Source organism: Panthera uncia, assembly GCF_023721935.1.
Source record: "Panthera uncia isolate 11264 chromosome A3 unlocalized genomic scaffold, Puncia_PCG_1.0 HiC_scaffold_12, whole genome shotgun sequence".
Taxonomy (NCBI): Eukaryota; Metazoa; Chordata; class Mammalia; order Carnivora; family Felidae; genus Panthera; species Panthera uncia.
This window is the reverse complement of record NW_026057579.1, coordinates 5716877-5743681: the sequence shown is the minus strand read 5'-3', so window position 1 is coordinate 5743681 and position 26805 is coordinate 5716877. Positions and strand designations below refer to the sequence as shown.

The following is a 26805-nucleotide window of genomic DNA, read 5'->3' as shown; positions in this document are numbered from 1 at the left end:
CAATGGGTATCAGGACCACTGTAATGGGGTCTTGCACTGGGGGAGACGGAATGGATTCAACTCTGAATGCAGCATGGGCAAGGGGGAATTTATAGCCAAGGAGCGGGGTAGGGATCAGGGGATGGAAAATAACTAAGAGGAAACAGCAGGGGTCAGTGGGATCCTGGCTAACCTACCTAACAGGACTCTTGCTGAAGGCAGCAGGCCAAGATAATCAGACATCATCTGGGGGTGGTGGAGGCTGAGAAACCTGATCAGCTATTGAGATCGACCAGACACGGAAGCTGGAGATTCTGGCTAAACGGACTTAGGAGAGTGCTTATGAAATTAGACAATGCAAAGATGAACACGGAAGTCCAAAAGTCAAGGCCTTGTTGGAAAGAGCTCAGAGGAGCCTGATTCAAATTTGGTCAGAGAGAGACTCTTTATCAATCCCCCTCTCGTCCAAGGAAAGGAGTGACATTCTTCTTTCCTCTGAAAAGAAGTCCGTGTCCTCACTTGGTTGCCTTTTGCTCATTAAGGATCGGCTGTACCATCTATTTGGAGTTAGGGGTAGAGGGTATGTGCTGGATGGGGTGTGCATTCAGGCATTTACTGAGAGGAATTTCTATAAAAATAAAAGGAAAAAAAGTTAATGGTTGGAAACCCAGTTTCTGAGTCCAGAGATCTGCCAGTTGAGATTTTCCAGATGTTGGGCTTGAGGACAGGACTGGCAATCCAAGAAATTCCCTGATCTTCAGTCTGAATGTCTTTGGTGATGGTACGGGGTGATCTGGTGAAGTTTCTCAGCAGCAAGCACGATGGTGATTTCTTTGATGTTTATGTCAAATTCCCCACCTTTAGCTTGCAGGCTTCTGGAAGAAGGCAGGTTTAGCTTTCAGTGATGCCAAGTCAGGGGAATGGGAGAAGACTGGGAACCCTGTAAGCCAGGTATCAGGATGATTTTTCCCAGAACACCTTGTAAGCATTGGCTCTATAAAGTTAAACCTGGTTTCTTAGAACCGTATGGTCCTACCTATCTGATTCTCTGCATCATTCTGAAATATGACATTCACTCAAAACCTTGGATATTTAACTAATGTTATCCAAATCTAACCAATTATGTCCTGTTACAAGAACAGGTTCTTATTGAACTTATTCAAGTAATTATATTGCCATAGAAATAAGAATATTCAATAAGAGTTTCCAAATTCTCAAGGGATCAGAGAGGGAGAAAAGGTAAGTGCTTTATCTTACAAAAGTATAATCTACTTAACTATTGTAAGTTATAGACAGTTTAAGTGAAAGGGATTCCTTATGTCTGGAAAAGAGAACATTAAAGCATTAGCAGTGTTCTAAAAAATAGCCATAATCATCCTTTAATCTGTTAACTCAGTTCCATTTAATCAATTTATTTTTTTTTTTAAGTAGCCTTCACACCCAGCGAGGAGCCCAGTTTGGGGCTTGAACTCATGACCCTGAGATCAAGACCTGAGCTAAGATCAAAAGTCAAATGTTTGGGGCACCTGAGTGGCTCAGATGGTTAAGCATCCGGCTCAGGTCATGATCTGATAGCTCGTGAGATCGGGCTCCGCCCTGACAGCACAGAGCCCTGCTTGGGCTTCCCCTTCTCCCTTTCTTCTCTCTCAAAATAAATAAATAAATAACCTTAAGGAAAAAAAAAGAGATGCTTAACTGACTGAGCTACCCAGGTGCCCCCCATGTAATCAATTCTTGTTCCATTTGATCCTGGGTTAGGAGTTCAATGAACCTGTTGACTTCTAAAGATCATGAGAGTTCATTTGATAAGAACATGCCATTGCATTTGTGACACATAACAAAAATAACCAGGATTTGGACTAATGGCATTATATTAGGCCATACCATGGTTAGCAAAGGTATTGAAAAATTTTTGTAAATGTTATACAATTTCCAAAATATTTACATTAATAATATTTACCCAAGCAAATCTAGGAAGGTTAAAACTTCTATTTGACAACGCCCTTTTATGCAATTTAACAAATCAAAGAAACCTAATTACTCGAACATCTGTTTGTCTACAAAGTGAAAGAACAGAGCCTTTGAGATTTTCCAGGAACTCTCTAGGAAATTCCAAAGTTAGTCTGAGGTCAAACAAACTTCATTTAGGACTTGATTTGGGGAAGATGAAATTGTCAAAAATGTAAAACACGTTAGCCCTTTTCAATGTGGGAAGTCTTGGTTCTCTTAAACAGTCAAAGATATGATAAAGGTTAGCGTAAAGCACCTGAAATTATTCTGATTAAGATCTTGGTGTCCTAGGCAGATGACTCAAAAGGTTCAGAAGAAAGCTTTTACAATCTCTTAAGAGCAGAATGATATTCTAAGGAAACATCGTCATTCTAACAGAGAGAAAACCAAATGTATTTGCACCAGTGTATTTTTGTGGTTAAAGCTCTTTTTTTTTTTTTTTTTAAGACCTTGAAACAAATCCATTCAAGTCTTATTCAGCTTGACTACATGAGATAAGGTCTATTTTCTGCAAACCTTTTACAGTTTTCCTATATTCATTCAAGTGTTTGTCTATTTTTCTACATTTTCCTCTTTTCATTCTGGAGCAACCAGTCATTCTATTTTAAAATAAAATACCTCTCTTTTTCCCAGAACAAAAACACATCCTTCAAACTTCATACCTTTCCTTATCGATAAATATATCCTACTTTTCTTGCATACTCTTCATGCGCGGTCGTTTTTCTTCATCCTTATTATTTCTAGTAGTTTTAACTATATATACTAGTTATGATTTTTAACTGTTTGTAGCCTTTCTTTTACAGAGAAAATAGTAGACAGTAGTGAATTCTCACATGCCAGCATTCTGTATGAGTAGCAAATTTTATGAACAGAAACGTGTTTGCTTATAGTAGTTTTTCATGCTTATTAACAGACCTGAATGTACTTAGCTTCTCTATACCATATAAAAACAAAGTGCCAAAAGTATGTAGGTTTGCGATGCTCTGTTCAGCTAATGCGGTTGAAGGGGTCCAGAATATGCCACCCCAAAATATGCCAGTTTGGCATAAGGATTATTTAGAGCTGAAGGCAATTGAGAAACAGTGGACACAGGTAGAACTCTCCACTCTAGGGGCTCCTGGGTGGCTCAGTAGGTTGAGCGTCCGACTTCAGCTCAGGTCATGATCTCACAGTTCGTGAGTTCGAGCCCTGCATCGGGCTCTGTGCTGACAGCTCAGAGCCTGCAGCCTGCTTCAGATTCTGTGTCTCCCTCTCTCTCTGCCCCTTCCCTGCTCATGCTCTGTCTCTCTCTGTCTCAAAAATAAATAAACATTAAAAAAAAAAAAAGAACTCTCTGCTCTAACCCTTTCTGCCAAAACGCAGAACGTAAATTTCCATTTGTAAAAGTGTTCCCTCTCCCATAACAAGACTGGAGATTGCAGAGAGGAGTCTGCAGAACAGATCTTCCTAAACAACCCTGATCTGCCCACAATTATTTCCTAGTCACCTCCCCACAATTTGCAGCCCCTAGGAGCCATCCCCCCTTTCCTTTGTCTTGTCTCTTTTCCATAACTTATCCCTTTTTTAAAATAGTATATCAAGTGCCAGAATCTAACAGCTTCTTTGGGTTTTTCACTTCTTTTCTGTGAAGCCCCCATGCACATACAATAAAACTTATATACCTTTTCTCCTACTAATCTGTCTTTTGTTAGTTTAATTTGCAGGACTTGGGTACAGAACCTAAGGTGTAAAAGGAAAAGTTTCTCCTTCCCTATAGAGTGCTAATTCTATCCAAAAGGGACCATTTTAGTCAAAATTAATGGAGTAAGCCCTGCCTTACTTACCCCTTCACCTACTGAGACGAACTCAAGTTGCCTACAGTAAGTCCTGCCTAATACAACAGTGTCTCCACAAGTAATTAATGGAGGGAGCGCAGGTGCTGACAACACATGAGACCTCTGTCAAAGACTCAGGTCCTAATGGTCCAGTCTTTACCTAGAAGACCCTGTTCGTGTTTCAGTTTACTATTAAGCAAACTGAATTTGGCTCTTTCCAGGGCCATATCTCTCTTCAAAACCCAGCCTAAAGCTGATCTGACATTTCTGTAACCATCAACAGCTGAGCTGTCTGTACTCTGTGAGGATCAGTTGCAGATGGAGACATGCTGGGGTCAGGCAAACATCTACCCTTACGCAGGCTGGCCTGAGAGTGGGACTCTGCCTGGTTCCTGCCCCTCAGACTCATGTGTCCGTCCACACGCATGCTTGGAGACACATAGCTGGACCCAGATATACATGCCGCCAGCTACAAAATTAGATGGGCACCAGGTGTGAGCAGAGCGAAGGCAGCGAAGGGGGGTGGGGGTGGGGGGGAGGAAGGACCAGGTGTACATGCTCACGGACATATCAAGTGCATGTGTGCACATGTGTGCACACATAGCTCTAAGGGCTGTGTGGCCGGGTGCCGTGTTTGGTTCCCACAGGCCATCCTGCCTCTCCCCCGTGGCTCTAAAATTGTGCCCAGGGGTAGCCTGGGTGGCTCAGTCAGTGGAGCGTCCGACTTTGGCTCAGGTCACGATCCCACAGTCCGTGGGTTCGAGCCCTGTGTCGGGCTGTGTGCTGACAGCTCGGAGCCTGGAGCCTGCTTCGGATTCTGCGTCTCCCTCTCTCTCTGCCCCTCCCCCGTTTGTGCTCTGCCTCTCGAAAATGAATAAATGTTAAAAAATTTTTTTTTTTTTAATTGTGCCCAGGTTCTGGGCTCTGTCATGCTGGATAGGTCCAGGGTGAGTCAAGCACTCTCCTAGTCACCCTTCCAGTCACTGGCCTGGCCTGGCCATCCCTGCCAGGGCAGATGAAAAGAGCGGAAAGATACAGGGAGCCCCCGGGATGGAGGTTGTGGCCCTGATGCATACCCCCCCCAACTTGTCCCTCTGTCCTTTTGTCTGTCCATCCATCCTTTTCCCCACATGAGCCAAGAAGCAGCTCTGCATCTGACAGAATGCACTGGCCCAGGAAGCCAAGCAGAGTGTGCTGGATACAACATACACAGATCAGCTCCCGGACCCTGCCTAGCCCCTCCTTCTCATCAGGTAGACCTCACTGCACGCTACTGGGCATGAGAGACAACCAGGTGTGGGCTGCCCTGGGTGAGAGAGGCCCTGGCCACCCACCTGCCCACCATCCATTCGTTCAGCTCTAATTGGTGCCCATTTTGTTAGGCAGCAGAGATGGACAGAAAGAGCTTCTCTCAGGGGGTGATGGAAGGGATGGCACATGATGGGGGCACCTAACCCAGTCCTGGGAGAGTCACAGAAGGCCCCCAGAGGCCATGTCCTTCCAGCTGCACCTGGTGGGTAAGCAGGATTTCACCACAGGGAACAGCCTGGTGCTCTCAAGGAACCAAAAGGAACTCAGAGTGGCCCAGGGGTCAGGATGGACTAGGATACATCGCCGGGGCCTGAGTCAGGGTGGGCACCTGGACTTTAGCCAAGAAGCAGTGGGAGCCAAGGTATTAGGCAGGGCTCCTGCCCAAGGTGTGACTGGCGGGTGTTTGCAGGGACAGGAATGTGACTGCCACTTGCTGGGCCGTGTCCTCTGCCCAGGTGTCAGAGCAAAGGCAGGTGTCTACTTATCTCCCTGAGAGGTAGCTCCCATACCTCTTCCCAGTCAGAAGCCGTGTACTTTTGTGAGAATTAAACCTCATTTAGCTTCAAATGCTTTAAACGGTGTACAGCAGGAATTCAGAGGTGCAAAAATAAAATCCACTTTAAAAAAATGTCTCCACTTACATTGAATTCCTGGCTTAAGTTTCCATCCCATTATGTGGCAGAAATTACCCTGGTCAATTCAGGACAAGCCCAGGCAAGTGTCGGTCGGCTCAGTCAGGACCCCATAAGGCCAGACACAAATTACAAATAAGAGGCTTAATTCTCCTTGTTGATGAGAGACTTCTCCCACTCCCTTTCTTTTCAGAATGTCTTTCTCTGTCCTCTTCAGTGTACATAAATTTTTTTTTAATGTTTATTTTTGAGAGAGAGAACATGAGCAGGGGAGGGGCAGAGAGCAGGGTTGGGGGGGGGTGTGGACAGAGGATCTGAAGCGGGCTCTGTGCTGACAGCAGAGAGCCTGATGCTGGGCTTGAACTCATGAACCACAAGATCATGACCTGAGCCAAAGGTGGACATTTAACTGAATGAGCCACCCAGGCACCCCTGTACGTAAATCTTTATAATGACCAAGCCACTAGTACTCTGGCCAGTCTCACAGCTCAGGAATGTTTCATCAGGGGCCTGGGAGCTATCTTTATGAAATGCAAACATTGGGACACCTCACTGGCATCCTTGATTGGGGGGTGGGGGTGCGGGGCAGTTGTCTAGTTCAAGCCCTACCCTGGGCATGGAGCCTACTTTAAAAAAAAAATTCAAACGTCAAGGGAGGTAGCACACATTCTGGGGTAGGGCAGGCAAAATTTTACTTCTACCCATCTTGGATTTTTCAAATGGGATGCTAACAAAACAAAAAGTTTCTTAATTTGTATAGTTGAAGAAACCTACACAAAGAGTAACTCGAAGTGGCGGCTTAGAACTCTAGCTTATGAAGCACCTTCAATAAAGAACAATCAATTTGTGGAGAAATGACAGGACAAAGGAAAGCAGGTTTTTGTTTTGTTTTCAGAGACAGAGAGAAGCAGAGAGAGAGAGAGAATACCCAGCAGGATCTCCACTGTCAGTGCAGAGCCCGACATGGGGCTTGATTTCATGAACTGTGAGATCATGACTTGAGCTGAAATCAAGAGTCAGATGCTTAACCAGCTAAGCCACCCAATCGCCCCCAAAGGAGAGCATTTTTAAGCTTCCAAGGGCAGCAAACTGAAGGAAGGTAAATGTGCGGGAGGAAACTCATGAAGTGAGGAGTGCTTGCAGATTCCTCTGGTGCTGTCTCTGGGCTGATAAGTCTGTCCTCAGTAAGGGGGGAGTTTATGTCCTGCCTTTAGTCAGAAAGGGGGAAGTGTAGAGAGAGATTTTACTGCATTTTTTACTTCTTAATTGCTTTCAGCTCAATGTAATTTTTATGTTAAAAGTATGTTTTGGGGTGACATTCTGATTTCCTTCACTGATTTAATGCTTATTTAATAACAAAACTGGGTTTTTTTTGTCCTAATACCTTTGTGGAGAGGTGTTCTGGGTTGGAAGAAGATTTTGTTTTTTATTATACTTCCCACAACCCCTTTCTCCAAGGCTGCACCCAAGTTCTTGGAAGAAACTCACTCCTTGGCCCTCTGCTCCCATCTGCTGGCTCATGCAGGTCCCGGGTACAGCTCTGGGCTCCAGAGGTCTACCTTCTTGCATGCCCTCTGCCACTTCCACTCCTTTGAGGGCCCGTGGAAGCTTGCTGGAGCAGTCCCCAGGTCTCTTTACACACAGCAGAGATCTTGTGCAGCCCCTCTCCAGCTCTCTTATGTTCAAACTATCAGGATCCCCTTCACTCCATAGAAGACCAGAAAGTACCACCCAAAAATATACGTTAGGATATCTTTGGCATTAGGAAAATTTTGAGCTGATAATTTTTGAGAAATAGCAGGCAAAGGAGAAGCTCTGAAAATAGAGTCGAAGTTTCCCTTTTGTAAGAGAAATCTATATTTATAAAAGAAAACTCCACTTATAAAGGCGTCTCCCTCTCTGAACCAGGAAGAGAAGAATGACTTTAAAATATACTCTTGAGGAGGCTGGGTGGCTCAGTCAGTTAAGTGTCCGACTTCAGCTCAGGTCATGATCTCACGGTTCATGGGTTCGAGCCCCACGTTGGCCTCTGTGCTGACAGCTTGGAGCCCAGAGCCTGCTTCAGATTCTGTGTCCCCCCCCCCCTTTCTCTGCCCCTCTCCCCTCTCAAAAATGAATAAAAATTTTAAAAATTGCTTTTAATTAACATAAACTCTTACTAATGAAGAAGGCACTTAAATGTAGAACAAACCTCACTCTTGTTTTCTGTACTCTTCCTGGTCATCTCCCATAACTGGCCTCTGCCACACCCTTCTTTCTTTTGTCTGATAAGTGGTATTTAAGCCTGAGTTGTTGTTCTTTTTTTAATGTTTATTTTTAAGAGAGTGAGTGAGTGGGGGAGGAGCAGAGAGTGAGAGAGAGAGAGCTTGCAGAGCCTGATGTGGGGCTCGATCCCATGAACTATAAGATCATGACCCGAACTGAAATCAAGAGTTGGATGCTCAACTGACTGAGCCACCCAGGTGCCCCTAAGCCTGAGTTCTAAGCCATCTTGGAGAGTTACTCATTTTTTCCTAGGTGTCTCCTAATGCATACATGAAGTATGCATGTTAATACAATTATGTAATTCTTTCTCTTGTTAATCTGTCTTATTACAAGGTCCCGCACAGAGAACTTAGAAGGGTAGGGGGGAAATGATTTTTTCCCCTTTGGCCCCCTCTGGGGGTTTTAGGTAGAGCAATGATGGGCCCCTCCATCAGGACTCACCCTAGCCTCTAACCTTTCTATGTCCCTCTTCCCCCTCTCCTCCTTCTTTCCCAACTCAGATAATTTGTGTCTCCTTCATAGCAAGGAGTGCTATAACAATGCACTTTGAGGACAGAAGCCAAAGGCCTCGCTGGAGTGGAGTGTCTGATGGGGTAAAAAAGACAAGAAAGGGACACTGACTGGATTGGGGAGAGTGGTTGTCCAAAGCCATCGATTCATTCCCTAAAATGTGACGCCTGCTTGTTTCGAGGGCTGGGTGATGGGAGACACTCACCGAGGAGACACTTAGACCCAGAAGACAGGAGAGGGAGTTTTTGGGAAGTAAGTGAATAGGGAATGGGGCAAAGTCCAGGGTTTGGGGATCAGCAAGGAATTCCACTGTTGAGATCATAGTCCCGTTGACCATTCACCTGGATTTGCCAGGACAGCCCAACCTTAGTATTCACTTCCTGTGGTCCCATAAAGATTCATATAATTACTATAACATGTGTGTTACAATTTTAGAGTCTGAGAAAATGTCACCAACCAGATATATATATTTTTTTTTCAAGTAAATAACCCAAGATGGGAAAAAAATTTTTTTTGCAGATACCCTTTGTAGAGAGAAATTAGAATCTAGCTAGTGCCTAGGTGTAAGGGAATGTCCTTGCAAATGCCATGTGTTAACATTCAGGACCAAGTCAGGCATCAGTCCACAGTCCAGGGCAGAATGGCAGATTGGGAACCAGGGAGAGCAGGGCTCTGACAAGCGGGGCCATCCTTGAGAACAAGAGAAGACAGAGCAGGAGGAGGCCGTACTCTGGGAGGCCAAATTGAGGCCAGTTCCAGCCTAGCTAGGAGCCTCAGGGACTCTGGGTTGGCTGAGTGAGGAGGAACGCATGTGCTCTGGGAGGCAGATAGGGTGAGGGCAAGGCCTGCTTGGTGGGTGCCAGGCACAAGGTTGATTGCATCATATGTAGGAAAGCAGAGAAGGGACCCTCATCTCAGCCTCTGGTGTCTTTTCAGGCAACCATTTGGTTACAACTTGAGAGAGACTGGGGGCATGGGTCCTTTTAGCCAGTGTGTGGTGCTGACATCACAGATCTGACATCAGTGTCCCCGGGCCACCCTGGGGGAACTGGCCCCCGCAGTTCTTGAGGCTGAATGAGTCTGAGGCACGAAAGGCATGCTCTTGCCTGGCTGGTACACTGGGGCCATTGTTTTCAATAGATGAAAGCTATGCCAGCTGGAAGAGGTCCATTCAGGCCCAGTGTTTACACATCAGGAGCCCAGGACCAGAGTGACAGGAAGTGACTTGCCCACGTTACAGAACAAGCAGGTGGCAGAGCCAGGGCTTGCCCATGGATCTCTCAGCCCTCCACTCTGGGTCAAGATAATTTTGTATGACTGTTCCAAATGGACACATAGTTTGCTTCTGCCCTTTGGCTATTGAGAACAATGCTATAATGAACATGGGTATACAAATATCCCTTCAAGACCTTGCTTTCACTTCTTTGGGGTACCGACCCGGAAGTGGAATTGCTGGATCATCTGGTTGTTCTATTTGTAATTTTTTTGAGGAACTTCCATTGTTTTCCACGGTGGTTGCACCCTTTTACATTCTTGCCAACAGTGTAGAGGGGTTCCAGTTTCTCCACATCCTCACCAACACTTATAATTCTCTCTCTCTCTCTCTCTTGCTTCTTATGGTAGCCATCCTAAGGGTGTGAGGTGGTTCCCTTTTTATAAAGACACCAGTCATACTGGATTAGGACCTACCCTGATGACCTCATCTTAACATGATCGTCGATCTGCAAGGATCCTATTTCCAAATAGAGTTGCATTCTGAGATACTGAGGGTTAGGTCTTCAACATAGAGTTTTAGGGGGACACAATTCAGCCTCTCATACCACCCCCAATCCAGGGTCTGCCTTTTAATCCATCTATCTGTGTAGACCTATACAGATAGTACATGTCTGTACTGAGTTAAATAGTGTCCCCACCGCCCAGAAGATTCACGTCCACCCGGAACCTAGGAATGAGACCTTATTTGAAAATAGGGTCTTTGCAGGTGTGATTAAGGTAAAGATAAAAATGAGACCATACTGCATTAGGTTGGTGCCTATATCCAAAGACAGCCTCCTTGTAGGAGACAGAGAAGGGCACACAGAAGGAGATATAAAGATGGAGTTGCAGATCAGAATGATCCCACTACAAAGTAAGAAACCCCGAAGGCAAGGAAGGCTTCTTCTCTAGACCCTTCAGAGGAAGCATGGCCCCGCCAGTGCCTTCAGTTTGGACTTCTGGCCTCCAGAACTGTGAGTGGATAATTTTTTTTTTTTCCCGATGTTCATTTATGTTTGAAAAAGAGTGAGAGCAAGAGGGGATGGGCAGGGAGAGAGGGAGGCAGAATCCCAAGCAGGCTTGGCTGGCTGTCAGGGCTGAGCCCAGTGTGGGGCTCAGACTCAGGAACGGTGAGATCATGACCTGAGCCAAAGTTGTAACCGACTGAGCCACCCAGGTGCCCCAGAGTGGATCATTTTTTTTTATTGTATTATTGTATTAAGCCACCAAAAATGTGTGGCAGCCCCAGGAAACTAATATACCTTCTCTCCATCTACGGCATCTACCCACTTATCACCCATCTGCATGTGATATGGAGCGAAGTGCTGGCCCAGATCCTCTTTCATAGGCTCTCCAGGGTCTGGCAACCATGCGCCCGCGCCACAATGGCAACCATTGTGACCCCCAAAGTCGCTCGCTCTAACCAATGTGTCGCGGGGGATTGGATGGGGCAGGGGGTGGGGCTGAGAGCCTGGAGAGGGCGGAAAGGCGGCGGGAGCATGGCTGCGCCTTGGCGGCTGCGGGGACAGTTACGGTGGCTGCGGCGCTGTCCCGGTTTCGGAGAGGGCGCTCGTGGCGCCCAGTGAATTGACCGGGCGAGGAAGCCCCTTGCCGGGTCTCCGGAACCGCGAGGACGCCGCCCGAGCACAAATCGGATCCTGGGTTAAACACCTCAGCGTGGGAGCCCCTGCTTCTTTAGAAACTGCAAGTTGAGCTCTATTCAACTAAGACACGCCAGATCTTTGAGCACAGATCCCATTCATTCATTAACTGGGCACTGTCTGAACGGTATTTTTACAATGTGAAAATACTACCTGTTCGTTGTTATATAGCTCAAAAAAGGCATAGAGAGAGGTAAAAGTCACTTGTAATCAATTTCTCCATCCTCAGAGGATCACTGTAAGTTATTTTGGAATCCACCCTTTGAAACTTTTTCTTAGGCATGTAATACACACGCAAGGGATTAAACCACAGCATGCTTTTGTAAGCTGCTTTTTTGTTCACTTACCAGACAATGGTCTATTTCCCACTTTATAAAAAAAAATGTTTTTTAATGTTTATTTTTAAGAGAGAGAGAGAGAGAGAGACAGAGAATGAGTAGGGGAAGGGCAGAGAGAGAGGGAGACACAGAATCTGAAGCAGGCTCTAGGCTCCGAGCTGTCAGCACAGAGCACGTTGCTAGGCTCAGACCCATGAATGTGAGATCATGACCTGGGCCAAAGTCAGATGCTCAACTGACTGAGCCACCCAGGCGCCCCTTGTCTATTTCCCACTTTAATGTGGACTTACACATTCTATTTTTTATACATACAGCATATTCCTAAATTTTTAGGTTTATTGTGTAATGACCAAAACATGAGTCTAAGACTTATATAGTGATTTAATTTTGGTAAAAATATTGAAAACACATGGGTGCATCACAACAATCTTTTCCAAAAACTTTATATCACTTAAAAAGTATTTTCACAGATCCATGGCTCAAGTTATGCCAATAATTAACATTTTTTCATGTGTCATCTGCCATTCACACTAGCAGTGGAAGTTCTCTCTGTGTGGCCTCTTCATACCTTTTCTAACATCACCTGAGACAGGTCTGAGTGGGCTTCTCATTTTCTTTTTTTTTAATATTTATTTATTTCTGAGACAGAGACAGAGCATGAGCAGGGGAGGGACAGAGAGAGAGGGAGACACAGAATCAGAAGCAGGTTCCAGGCTCTGAGCTGTCAGCACAGAGCCCGACGTGGGGCTCGAACTCACAAACCGTGAGATCATGACCTGAGCCAAAGTCAGATGCTTAATCGACTGAGCCACCCAGGCGCCCCTGGGCTTCTCATTTTCTAACCTCAGCAAGATGTTATAGGCTCACCTGACTTTTTGGATGTCTTGACATGTGTCATCACCCTCCAAGGAATCCTGTTTCTTTTTAGAGAACAGCGCAGTGGATCTAAATGTGGGATTCAAATGTGTTTGTATGTAGCTAAGGCAGCTTCATCTCTGAGTTTGAGCTCACAGACTGGTGCTCGTTGGGTTTGGGTACCTTTGACTGTGACATTGTGTATATTCTCTCTTTGCTCCTGCAGACCCCCCTCTTTCTCATTCCTGCTCTGTGCCCCAGGGCATGCACTGACCCAGAAGGATGGAATCAAAAGGCTCCCTTATTCCCTTGTTCAATTGGTTTTGGCCAACGGGAGGCATCAGCAGGAAATGAGTTTGTTTTTTTTTTAATTTTTTTTTTAACGTTTATTTATTTTTGAGACAGAGAGAGACAGAGCGTGAACAGGGGGGAGGGGCAGAGAGAGAGGGAGACACAGAATCCGAAACAGGCTCCAGGCTCTGAGCTGTCAGCACAGAGCCTGACGCGGGGCTCGAACTCACAGACCGTGAGATCATGACCTGAGCCGAAGTCGGACGCTCAACCGACTGAGCCACCCAGGTGCCCCAGGAAATGAGTTTTGAGAGAACTCAGCTCTCTTCCTGTGGTGCCCCACAGGGTTGACTTCGTCCTCTCAACTGAAGACCACATTTTCTTATCAGACATCCTCTCCACATAGTTACCCTCTTAAGTTTTGGTAACAAATCACTCCCCCTCCGCCTCACCCTTACCCAGAGAGAGGCTCCCTGTTGGACTGGCTCCAGGAACCATAATCATCCCTTGCAGTTTTCCCCAAACCCTGAAACTCTTGTTCCCTGATTAAACCCTCCTCAATTACCCAGCATAAGTATGCAATCAAATCCTGCTGGGGATCCTAACTGATACCAAAGGATGAAGGGTGATTAAAAAAAAAAATTTTTTTTTTAACATTTATTCATTTTTGAGAGCCAGAGAGAGACAGAGCACAAGCGGGGATGGGGCAGAGAGAGAGGGAGACAAAGAATCTGAAGCAGGCTCCAGGCTCTGAGCTGTCAGCACAGAGCCCTATGCAGGGCTGGAACTCACTGACCTTGAGATCGTGACCTGAGCCAAAGTCAGATGCTTAACCGAGTGAGCCACCCAGGCTCAGGGTGATTTTATTTTAATGTTTTTTTTTTTTAACTTTTCTGTATTTTCCAAATTTTTCACAATTTTTTTTTGTGTTTATGAGTTTTTAAAATGATACTAAGAAACATCATACAAATCTTTTTGATGAGGGTCAACTTGAGCCACTAGTGTTCCAAGGGGCAAATTTTTGGAAATACTGGCACAAATCGTGCCTAGAAGGTACTCCCCAAATCTGTAACACTTATCTCTGAGTAGTGTGGGATGAGGGTAGCTTCTTTTCCTATTCCTCCTATAGAATATGCATGTTTACAATGAACGTGTCATTTTTACAAAAAGACAAAACTTTAAAAATGAATTTTTGGGGAAATGTGCACGTTTTGCTACTTAAAAGCAAAGGACAGGGGTACCTGGGTGGCTCAGTCGGTAGAGCATACAACTCTTGGTTTCAGCTCAGGTTATGATCTCACGGTAGTGGGTTTGAGCCCCATATTTGGCTCTGTGCTGACAGCATGGAGCCTGCTTGGGATTCTCTCTCTCCCTCTCTGCCCCTTCCCTGCTTGCACTCTGCTCGCGTGCTGTCTCTCAAAATGAATCAATAAACATTAAAAAAAAGAGTAAAGGACAGTTGACTTTTTCTGTAAATGGCCATCTAGATAGTAAACGTTTTAGTGTTTGCCAGCCAAGAGGCAGAATCAAGGATGTTATGTAGGCGTTTACATAACAAGAGAGAAAATACATTGCCACAAAATTCTATTGACAAAATTCAAAGTACAATAATAATCAAGTGCATTTTTTTTGTAATATGGGGCTACTAACGAAAAGAATGGAATTCCTTTATTTTTTGGAAATAACATGGCACTTAATTAGGGCTCAAAGTGTATGTTTCCTATCATCCACATTGATTGCAAATGTTCATCTGTTAATGCTGATATGTAATGAGATATTACATATTGCCTCTTTGAAAATGTTTTTCAATAGTTACTAACAAAAATTGATATATTAATCCACAACATATTAAACATTAATTTGAACATATTCATATTAAACATATTCATATTATGAATTAATATGAATGTATTCATATTAAATTGAAAGTATTCATTCTTATATTAGATTCTTACTTGCCTTTTTAGTATGTCATTACACTACAGATTAATCAATTCTTTTTCTTAAATGTTTATTTATTTTGAGAGAGAGAGAGAGAGCATGAGTGGGGTAGGGAAGAGAGAAAGAGGGAAGGAGGGAGAGTGAGAATCCCAAGCAGTCTCCACACTGTTAGTGCAAAGCTGGATCCGGGGCTCAGTCTCATGAACTGTGAGATCATGACCTGAGCCAAGATCAAGAATCAGACACTTAACCACTGAGCCACCCAGGCACCCCCCAGTTAATCACTTCTTTAAAAAAATTTTTTTTAATGTTTACTTATTTTTGAGAGAGAGAGAGACAGTGTGTGATGTGAGTGGGTGAAGAGCAGAGAGAGAGGGAGACACAGAATCTGAAGCAGGCTCCAGGCTCTGAGCTGTCAGCACAGAGCCGGAGGCGGGGTTGAACTCACGAATGGCAAGATCATGACCTGAGCTGAAGTTGGAAGCTTAACCAACTAAGCCACCCAGGTGCCCCCCAGATTAATGACTTCTAATTGAATATTATGTGGAAGATCCTCAATTGCAAAGTTAAATGGATTTTGAAATATAGAAGTATTCTTTCCACTTGCACTGATGTCTGACTAACTCTGCTGGAACTGTAGTTTGAGCTCAGAAAATATATCTGCTATAAATTTAGGTAGGAATGGGCATCTTGCTTCTTGTTTAATCTTTTGACAGCGCTGGAAGTGTAAAAAGCAGCTTGGTATTACTTGTGACTGTTTGTTAAAATGATTTGGTCTGAGAATAAATTTCATATGTAAATGCCATTTTGACTTGTAAATTTATGTTGACTTCATTAAGAAACAGTCTCAAATCTACAACAAAAAGCTGATTTCCAAAGTCGTTCAGTGTTTGATAAGACTAGCTGAGGGCAGTTCTTGTTTAGAAAAAAAATGTGTTTTACATTTTTTTAAGTTTATTTTGAGAGAGAGAGAGAGAGAGAGAGAGAGAGAGAGAGAAACATGAGCAGGGGAGGGGCAGAGGCAGAGAGAGAGGGAGAAAGAGAATCCTAAGCAGGCTCTGCACTGTCAGCGCAGAGCCTGATGCAGGGCTTGAACCCACCAACTGTGAGATCATGACCTGAGCCAAAGTCGGATGCTTAAGCCGACTGAGCCACCCAGGTGCCCCTTGTTTAGAAAAATTTTAATCTCATCCCCAAGCTCGAAAAGATTGTAAACTGATAATGATGGTAGGGCAAGTCAAGATACTCAGTATCTATTTCTGATGGAACTTCCCAGAACTGACGATTTTTAAGTCCATGAGAATGAACAAAGTTTACCATTGACACTAGTGGTTCACAAATACATGACAGATTCAAATATTTTCCACAAAGTACCTGCCAATGAGTAATATGACAAATAACCATAGGCTTGAAACACCTGACATTTTCGCAAGCTTTGTAAATTTGCCTATCTAAGCCTTTCTCTGTTCCGTGTTTTTTTATTACCATCGGTTGTAACATATATTAACAGATTCCACGTCAGGTTGTACTGAATTAGTGTTTTCTCAGCTTCTTTGAAATATTCTTGGGGCACCTGGGTGGCTCAGTTGGTTAAGCATCCAACTTCAGCTCAGGTCATGATCTCACAGTTCATGAGTTCAAGCCCCGCATTGGGCTCTGTGCTGACAGCTCAGAGCCTGGAGCCTGCTTCAGATCCTGTGTCTCCCTCTTTCTCCATTCCTCCCCCAGTCGCAGTCTGTCTCTCCTCTCTCTCTCTCTCAAAAATAAATAGAGATTAAAAAAAATTTTTTTAAAGAAATATTCCTGCCTGTAGTTGTCCCATGCAGACTATTCATAAAGTCTAATTCTTCAGTAATTGCAAACTCTGCATCAACTTCCTGAATAAACAGCAGCAACTCAGGCGCCTGGGTGCCTCAGCTGTTGAGCATCTGACTTCCGTTCAAGTCATGATCTCATGGTTTGTGAGTTCAAGCCCTGCATCTGGTGAACACGAGTCTGCCTTCAGGTAAAACATGAGCCCCGTTTCAGCTAAGCCCCACTTCTCTCTCTGCCCATCTTGGGACTGCCCCTGCTGGGATTCTCTCTCTCTCTCTCAAAAACAAACAAACAAACAAACAACAACAAAAAACAGCAATAACTGAGCAGTATTAGTAACATTTGCCGATTCATCAAGCCAAAGAAAAATCACTCAGAATCATATGACCTGTTTTTAAATTGATTTCTTTTTCTTTTTTTTTTAAAGTAGGCTTCATGCCCAGCACAGAGCCCAACACGGGGCTCAAACTCATGACCCTGGGATCAAGACCTGAGCTGAGATCACGAGTTGGATGCTTAACTGACTGAACGACCCAGGAGCCCCTAAACTGATTATTGATGTTTCTACCCACATCCTCAATTCTTTGAGCAACTCTTCTCACCAAAACACTAATAGTCTTTATTTTTACTTTTGTTTATTTAAGTTATCCCTGCACCCAATGTGGGGCTCGAACTCATGACCCTGAGATCAAGAGTCACATACTTCTCCAACTGAGCCAGCCAGGTGCCCCCCAAAACACTAATAGTCTCAAACACACTTTAGGTTTTGCAGGCCAAGAGGCAGAATCGTACATAGGTTATGAAGGTACTTACGTTCTAGGTCTTATTTTCCAATGATAAAAATAAAACTATTTGGGGGGGAAACTACCATGTTTCCTTCCTTGACAAGGGTCAATCCCACCACAGTGGAATTCAATTGTTAAAATGAGTGGCCACTGCCAGTTTCCTCATGTCATTTGTGTACAATCACCAATTAGCATCAATGCCAAGGTGTCCAAGTGACTCGATTTTCTTTTAATCCCACTAAGCCAGCAATCACTTCACATTATGCTGAAGAAGAAAAGTCACCAAAAACAGGCCAAGAAATGTTCACTGCTAGAGGGCTTCTTGCTGCTTTAAGTGTGATATTTACACGGATGAATATTTTTCCAGCTTGGAGTTTGTCTGCTATAGCAACCAACTTCATGAGCGCAAGCGAGCAAATGTCTTCTGACATGACAATCACTTTTGAAACAAACCCTTATTTGATCATGACACATTTTTATTTTTTTTTTTTTCAAAACATTTTTTATTTTATTTTTGGGACAGAGAGAGACAGAGCATGAACTGGGGAGGGGCAGAGAGAGAGGGAGACACAGAATCGGAAACAGGCTCCAGGCTCTGAGCCATCAGCCCAGAGCCCGACGCGGGGCTCGAACTCACCGACCGCGAGATCGTGACCTGGCTGAAGTCGGACGCTTAACCGACTGCGCCACCCAGGCGCCCCGATCATGACACATTTTTAAACATGTGGCTTTAACCACCATTGTTTCGCACACCCTGAAATGTATTTTTTTCATCCCAACGTTGTCATAAAAAAATAATAGAAAATTTCATTGTCACTGCCTGATAGCACTAATGCTTACTGGTAGTAGCCCTCAAGTTTAGAAAAATTAACTTTGGAACTTCAGTCATGGTCAGCCAGAAGACAGTCTTTCCTCCTCCACAGGGAAATAAGTGTTTTTGGAAGCACTGTCCAAGTTGTTTGGGGCCACCTCTACATTGCCACTGGATAAGGAGGCCTGAAACTTGACTGTCTTCCGGAAGAAGGACTTTGGTTAATAAGCATGGAAAGATATCACTTCCTTTTCTCCTTGGTTAGCTGACGCAGGACAGGAAGGCTGGGGGTTCTTCAGCCTCTCTGGGAAATCCCTTCTGTTGGGATATCTCAGTGTATTATAAATCTTGTCCAGTTTCCACACTTCATGAAGTTTTCCTTTATACGCCATCTCATCAACAGAGCTACCCCGGAGGTTTAGGATTCTTACTCCTACGTAGTGAGTGACAAGTAAGGCCTCAAGCCAGGTCTTTGCGTTCTGTCTGGTCCTTTAATGACAACCACCTCCACAGGAGAAAGGAGGTGGGGAAAGACACCTGAGCCTGGGCGTGGGCTGGGGGTGAGAGGCACCTTACGGACCTTGTCGACACACCTCAGCTCCTGTGCCGTTTTGCGCGGGACGAGCCCGAAGAGGGAATGACGCGCACTGTCCCCCCCACCCGTCAATTCCTAGTCATGCCACGATCCTCTTCGCTGTATATGTACGGTGCGTTCCAAATTCCCAGTAAGTATATCCTCGGCGAATTGAGCTGCGTGAAGCCGGCAACCGGCACTGCAGTTGCCCCTGGCACCACCCCCAGGGGCGTGCGCGCCCCTCGGCTGTGAGTCCGAGACCACAACCCCTCCGCTCTGCACACGACCCCGCGGGAGTCGGAGCGGCGGACAGAAGGCGCGCGTACGCGATCAGGGCCACCGGGGCCCCAGGGCGGCGCTCCCGCTGCGCGCTGGGAGGTGGGGTTGGGGTAGGAGGAGCTTGGGAGGGGCGGAGCCTGGACGGCGGGATCCGCGGTGCGGGGGCCCGCGCCCACGGAGCGGCGCCCACGGAGCGGCGCCCGGCGCGGTGGGGTCTCCCAGGCGGGCCGCGCACTGGCAATCGGGCCCTCGGACAAGATGGTGCGTTCCCCGGGAGAGGAGAGAGGGGCTACTCCCCCGGGCGGCCCCGGCGAGGCACACGGAGCTCCCACCCCGCCGGGAAAAAGGCGGGGGCGGTCAGGCCGCACTGTCTCTTTAAGACCGTGTTCCCGCTAACACCGACGGTGAGTAACCTGGCCCCAAGTCCTGGGAGAAACCCCCAGAAGGGTAGGCGGATGGGAATAGGGATCTCTGGGCGTGGAATTTGGGGAAGTTATGAATGGGAGGGGGCACCCTGCTTTGAACCACAGCCCAGCCCCGTACCTTGTAAATTTTAACAGAGCTCCTGGAGCGGGCAGTGAGACTAAGCAAGGCCAAGTTCCAAAGGGAGGAGAGTCCCTCCACCTGGCTTCAGCGCCCACACGGCATAGTCCTTCGTAATCTCGTAATCTCGGTAAGCCCAGTAATTTGTGGGGGTGAATGCAAGAAGCTTCCGGCCTCGTGGTGGGTGGGGAGGCAGAGGATCCGATGACTGCTGACTGTCAAGTGGCTTTGGGCAGCTGGTTCTTCATGAACTTTCCTGGGCTGAGAGGTGGAGCCTTCCCTGCCTCTGCGTCTGGCCCATCCAAGAAGGGGCATACAGCATAATAAGCCTTAGGACCTCAGAGAGAGAGCACAGCAGGAATCAGTGGAGAGGAGGATGGCAGGACGGTGCCTCCCTGGTGCCCACTGGCAGTTGCCCCACTGGGCACGAGGGAGGAGAGGCTGAGTGGTCTGATGACACAGGGTGAGCAGAATGAGGATTGTGAAGTCACAGAAGTGGGATGCTACAGCTGGGGGCCTGGGGTTGGCTGCCTGGCAAGATTTGGAAAGGTGTTGCCCAGGAAGATCAGTACTTTCTGCCAGTGGAAGGCCCTCTGGGATCAGCAGGGCACAGTGCCTTCCTGGTGCCCACGGTGGACTGATGAGTCGGGTGAGGCCACCCTACCACAAGGGTCCCCCTCCCTATTCTACACAGGAATGAAAACAGTCCTGGGTCCATACTCTGGAAGCCTAAATACCACCCACACCATGTGGAAGGAAAGCAGAAAGACTGAGTGGCACATCTTGCTGACCCCATTTCTCCCAGACCACCTCCTGGGCAGACCCTTGCTCTGTCCATGCCCAGCTCTGTGAGCTTTCTGTTTGTCCTGAGTACCTTCCAGGATTTGGGGTTCCAGGGCTCTGGGGAGTACGCACTGGAGAGCAGATGAATCCCGAAGATCACCACTGACTCCCACCCTCCTAACTTCTCCAGATGCAGAGGCCTCCATGGCTGTGATAAGCCTTCTGTTCCTGGCAGTGATGTATGTTGTTCACCACCCCTTGATGGTCAGCGACCGGATGGACCTGGACACACTAGCCAGAAGTCGGCAGCTGGAGAAGCGGATGAGCGAGGAGATGCGCCAGTTGGAGCTAGAGTTTGAAGAGAGAAAGCGGGCAGCTGAGCAGAAGCAGAAGGCAGAGAACTTCTGGAGAGGAGACACATCCAGTGACCAGTTAGTGTTGGGGAAGCAAGACATGGGGTGGCCATTCCAGGCTGATGGCCAGGAGGGCCCACTGGGCTGGCTGCTGGGAAACCTGTGGAATGCTGGCCTCTTCTGCCTTTTTCTCGTCTTTGAGCTCCTGCGACAGAACATGCAGCATGAGCCGGCCTTTGATTCCAGCAGCGATGAGGAGGAGGAGGAAGTCCGTGTTGTGCCCGTCACCTCCTATAACTGGCTTACTGACTTCCCCTCGAGGGAGGCCCTGGAATCCTTTTACAAACACTACGTCCAGAATGTCACCCGTGATCTGTCCTGCACCTGCGAATTCGTAGAGAGCTTTGTGGATGACCTCATTGAGGCCTGTCGGGTGCTCAGCCGCCGGGAGGCTCACCCACAGCTGGAGGACTGCCTGGGCATCGGGGCTGCCTTTGAGAAATGGGGAACCCTTCACGAGACTCAGAAATTTGATATCCTGGTGCCCATTGTCCCTCCACAGGGCACTATGTTTGTGCTGGAGATGAGGGATCCGACCCTAGGCCGCCGCTGTGGCTCTGTGCTGGTGGAGTCGGAATGTGTGTGCAAACGTGAGAAGATTCTGGGGGACGTGCTGTGCCTGGTGCACCACCACAGGGATCACTCGGCTCTCCTAAGCAAGTGTAGCAGCACCATCAAGGTGGCTCTCTGCACTGGCTCCCACCTGGACGTGTGCAAGACAGTACAGTGGTTCCGGAACATGATGGGCAATGCCTGGGCCCTTGTGGCCCACAAGTATGACTTTAAGCTCAGCCTCCCACCGTCTACCACCTCCTGCAAGCTCAGGCTGGACTACCGCTCAGGCCGCTTTCTCTCGATCCACTTGGTTCTGGGGGTGCAACGGGAAGACACGTTGGTCTACTTGGTGAGTCAGGCTCCTGACCAGGAACAGCTCACCAGTGTGGACTGGCCTGAGTCCTTTGCAGCCTGTGAACACTTGTTCCTGAAGCTGGTAGGGCGTTTTGCTCCGGAGAACACCTGCCACCTCAAGTGCCTCCAGATCATTTTAAGTCTCCGGGACCTTCAGAGCTTACCCCAGGGAGCATCTCGTCCTATCCTCACCTCTTACCACTTCAAAACGGCCCTCATGCACCTGTTGCTGCGGCTGCCCCTAACAGACTGGCAGCACAGCATGCTCTCCCAGCGGCTCCAGGACATCCTCTGGTTCTTGGGCCGTGGCCTCCAGCAACGGTCCCTCCATCATTTCCTCATTGGTAACGCCTTCCTGCCCCTGACCATCCCGATCCCTAAGACATTTCGGAATGCTGAGCCTGTCAATCTCTTCCAACACCTGGTGCTAAACCCCATGGCACACTCACAGGCAGTGGAAGAATTCCACAACCTTCTGACCCAAGTGAAAACGCTGCCCTGTGCCCCATTGGCTGGGGCACATTAATGTAAAGGCCATTAAAAAAGGGGAGAAGGTATTTCTGAATCCTCAGGCTGCCAAAGAGTTTATTTTTCAGGACACGTCAGTGGTATGTGTGATGTTTACCTTGCCAGTGGGGGGGCTATGATAGATGAAGACACTTTACAGGGTACCCGAAGTGCTCATAAGGATGGGGTCCAACCTGTAGGGTCTGATCTACAGTGTGTCTTCTGAGGTTTTCTTCTCCTGCCTTTTAGCATGACCCAAAGAGGGCCCAGGGAAACGGGTGTTATAGGAGGATCTTGCAGCTAGAGTTGAAATCCAGAGGCGGCCTGTGAAGTTGTGTTTTGTATCAACACTGGAAGTGAAAGAGAACCAGAGAATACCTCCGTCACAGCTTATTCCTTTTTGTGAATGACTCCCAGCAACATTCCTTGCAACCTGGTTTCCTGGTTGAACTGTTAGTTTAATTCACATCCAAGCTAATAGCGCATCATTTTATCCTAAATACCTGTGAAGGCAATTGCTTGTGTGTTAGGATCTAATTTTTCAGACCTTCTCTATTTGAAGATATAACCAAGATGTTTGTTTTCCTTTTCTTAATTTAGCCCTATTTTCATATATGAAGTAGAATATAATACAGCTGTTTTTATGAATCTGAAAGAAAACTCCCACTACTACCCAAAGAATTCATTAGCACTGATTCACAAATATTAAGTCAATGGTGATCTATTTCATAATTGTGTAAATTTAGTAAATTTAGTGTATTTACTAAAATTAATGACATAGCCAGCATCTAACAAGCTTCTCAAGCCTGGAACCAATGTTATAAAACCCTTACAGAGGACAGTCTTTTTTTTTTGGCGGGGTGGGGGGCGGGTGGCTCTGAGATGAACAATTAGTGTTTCTAAAGGGAGCCATTTGTTTTGTCAAATGAAAAGGTTTAACCCCCATGTGTAGCCGTGCTTTTTCTCAGTCTGTTAATGCCTTTGTATTCTCTTTTCAAAGATGACAAAGGGAGTTTTTTGAACTATGTTTGCGGTTTTGCAAAGCAGGATCATCACAATCCAGGCCCGTTGCCAGGGTCGGACAGGAAGGGACTGTGGAGCAGTCCAGCTCCAACAAAGTCGTGATTCTGAAGATACGATTGGTGGATTTTTCCCGTCTTTCAAAAACCTGGGCATCCTGATGAGGAGGCTTAAGAAAAGTGACTGTAGTTGTGGGTGTGGTTGTTTTGGAAATAACAATGCTGTTCCTTCCCTGCATGCCAGGAAGATCTGGGGAGGAGAACCTGGCCGCACATTTAACTCGATCACAGGGGGGTTTAGATGCTGGCCTGGTGGGCTTTTGCTGTATCCACACCCCTCCCACGGCAAAATTAAACTACAAATTTATGTCCCAGAAGCTGATGCGAGTCAATATTTGAGGCTCCTACCGCACATTAATGGCTGTGCTCCCGTGTTATCTGCTGATACGTGCCAGGTACTGCTTTCAAGCTAAGATGCAGTGATGGTTGGTTCCATGCTCGTTGGGATTTTGATGTTTTAGAAACATCCATATTCTTTTTGTTTAGAAAACAATTTGTTGATGTTTTAGTTCTGAATCAATAAAGGAAGTTATTTTGTGTGTCAGTTGGAATCTACATAATAACACACACAGAAGACCAGTATTCTCACATGCCTGTTCCCAACATGTTCATGTTCTCCTGATAGCTTCATCCAGTACATTCTGCTATTTCTCAATGCACCTTGAACCAGTCTGCCCTGAGGTTTCCCAGTGGCATGGACAGTAGCCAGGAAAGAATAATTCAGAATGTTATTCATTTTCATGGTGCCCAAACCAAAATATCAGCCAATTTAAAAGACTGCAAACAACATGCAGAAGCTGTAGGAGGCACAAATCTGTCAAGTTGAAAGGTAGTATGATGTTCTAGAGCTCTGTGGTTTCCAGTCTAGTAAGAGGTAAGAAAACAGGAGCGAACAGAAGACAACAAAGGGAACAGTCAGCGAAGCTTGGGTGGGGCAGAGGGTGTTAAGAACGAGTATAGAAAAAACAAGTAGTAATGGAAAGAACAGAGCTGTTGTGCTCTGGGAATACTCTTACAATGAAAGGGGAAACTTCTCTAGATAATTTAGGAAGCTGAGCTTTATTCTAAAACAATTCCTGGCCGGCACCCAGGATACAACAGGAGTTCTAGTAATGGTTATACTTAACGTTCATTGAGCATTGCCAATGGTCCAGGCACTGTTCTTAATGCTAAGTTACCTCTAAGTGAGGTAACTCATTTAGTTCTCACACTATAACGCCATGAAGTGAGGGCTTTATCCCTTCCATTTTACCTATGAGGAAACTGAGGCACAGAAATGGTACACACTGGGGCGCCTGGGTGGCTCAGTCGGTTAAGCGTCCGACTCTTGGTTTCGGTTCAGGTCATGATCTCACAGTTCCTGGGTTTGAACTCTGCGTTGGGCTCTGTGCTGAGAGTGGGGAGCTTGCTTGGGATTCTCTCTCTGTCCCTCCCCAACTCGCGCTGTCTCTGTCTCTCTCAAAATAAATTTAAAAAAGAAAAAGAAATGGTACACAACTTCCTCAAGGTCACATAGCTAGTAAAAGGCAGAGCCCGGAGGAAAGTGCATGTCCTAGCAACCTTCCAGCATGGTCTTGGGAATATCAAGATGTAGGAGTTAACATGCTTTGAAAAGCTAAAAGCACTACATTAAGATAAAGGGTGGTGTGTTGTTTAGAAATTCTAGAAGACAGAAATTGTTGGTCCTTAGCCCAGTCTTTAGGTCAGGAGTTTCGTATCACGTACAAAAATTAAAGGCATTTGCTCAGAGGCCAAAATGAACGTAAAGCCATTTGCACTACATGCCTGTTGAGTCCCAGTGACTTGTTTATATCATGAACTATATTATGATACAAGCCAGCTGCAGGATGGAAGGTCAGGGCAAATTTGAAGCCGAAAGATTGTTCAGGTCGCCAACCGATAACGGTATCGTTCCTCACCTAAAGGTTTTTGCCATTCATTTCGGGGAAGTAGATCTTGGTAAGGAGTGAAATGGGGAAGGGGAATGGCCCCAGTACTGCTTTTCTGGCAGACCAGGAGTGGGGGCGGGAGGCACTACTTGGGGTGTGTGCAGAGCAATTGAGTTTTGCATACCACTGATACCACTGATAAATCATTCAATCTTTTGGCACCCTCCACCCAACTAACCCCTCGAGAAACAAAGACGGCATTCAGATCTGGAGGTGAATGACCCGCCTGCAGGGGGCGGAGCTGGCTCTCCCTCCCAGCACAGGGAGCCCCAAGCAGTCCAGTGAAGGGGTATTATCTTCACTGTTTTATAAACAGAGAAGAAAATGAGGCCCAGAGAGGTTCACATGCCCAACCGAGGATTTAAGCCTGTCTTCCAACTTCACACATTCAATACATATTCAAGCACTTGCTGTGTCCGGGGCTAGCACCGGGCCCTGGGAAAACAATGGCTTCATCCTCATGGAACTGACAACCTGTGGAGGAGACAGACATGAAATAGTCACACCAGCGGATGTGAAATTTCAAAGGTGACAAATTCCACTAAAACTTCCGGTAAGGACACTTGAGCGTATCAAGGAAGGCTTCCCTGAGGAAGTGATGTGAGCTGAAACTTGACAGGTGCCAACTGGGTGAAGATGGGGTTGAGATCCTATGTGGAGGACATGTGCACATGGCATGTGCAGAGGCCTTGTGGGAATGGGCATGATGAGGGAGAGTCTGATGGAAGGCCCAAGTGTCTGGAGGGCAGGAAGTAAGCGGAGGCAAGGTGCAAGATGAAGCTGGAGAGGCTGCAGGGACCAGACCCTGTAGGGCCTTCTAGACCACTTTAGAAGTTCCCAGAGCAATGGAACTTTTGAATGGTTTGAGACTTTGGGAAGTGACAGGTCGGTACTTAGCAACAGGTACTTAGCAACAACCACCCTGGGTGCAATGAGGAGGGTGTCCGAGCAGGTGTGGGGCTGCTGCAGACCAGCAAGAAGGTAATATGGATGAAAAAGAGACGCAGGGCTGAAGAGCTTTTTAGGAAGTAAAAAGAGTTCAACAATAGATTGTGTATAGAGAGTAAGGCATCCAGGATGGCTCCTGGGTGCTGATTTGGGTCCCTGGGTGGCTGGTAGAATCATTCGCTGAAAGACACTGTAAACCTGCATTCTTCTATTCCACACTGCCTTGCGCTAAAGATTTGAAGGTGGTCACTATTTGTGCAAAAGCAAATAGGCTTATGAAGAGGTTTGCAACAAAGGGTAGTACTTTTAATGGCGGAGGGGCACTGATGGCATTCAGCGGACAAATGGTGTGGAGGTTGCTGAACAGTCCTACAGAGTCCCACGTGTCAAGAATTGTTTCACCCTGAATACCAATAACACCCTTGAGGGGGAAACACTGCATAAAATGCCAGATGTGTGTTGTAAGAAATAATGGGGGCAGGGTGGTGCCTGAGTGGCTCGGCCAGTTAGGCTCTTGATTTTGGCTCAGGTCATGACCTCAGAGCTCAT

General features: G+C 46.5%; 1 protein-coding gene and 1 long non-coding RNA gene across 5 annotated transcripts; one reads left to right on the top strand and one right to left on the bottom strand.

Annotated features, from left to right (window-relative positions):
* Positions 1-351: 351 nt before the first annotated feature.
* LOC125937490 (uncharacterized) lies at positions 352-19748 on the bottom strand. The gene is made up of 2 exons (XR_007462399.1): positions 19669-19748; positions 352-607 (listed from the first exon to the last, which is right to left on the bottom strand). It is a non-coding gene; the product is annotated as an uncharacterized LOC125937490 (long non-coding RNA).
* ITPRIPL1 (ITPRIP like 1) lies at positions 19299-23903 on the top strand. Of its 4 annotated transcripts, XM_049652209.1 has the most exons (3): positions 20183-20317; positions 20642-22117; positions 23281-23903. In XM_049652209.1, the coding sequence occupies exons 2-3, from the start codon at positions 20656-20658 to the stop codon at positions 23403-23405; spliced, it is 1587 nt and encodes a 528-aa protein (XP_049508166.1). In that variant the 5' UTR covers positions 20183-20317; positions 20642-20655; the 3' UTR covers positions 23406-23903. The 4 variants fall into 4 exon arrangements, with proteins under 4 accessions (XP_049508168.1, XP_049508167.1, XP_049508166.1 ...); XM_049652211.1 differs by lacking the exons at positions 20183-20317; positions 23281-23903 and adding an exon at positions 19299-19529 and having other exon boundaries at positions 20642-22338; XM_049652210.1 differs by lacking the exons at positions 20183-20317; positions 23281-23903 and adding an exon at positions 19709-19798 and having other exon boundaries at positions 20642-22338.
* Positions 23904-26805: the final 2902 nt, after the last annotated feature.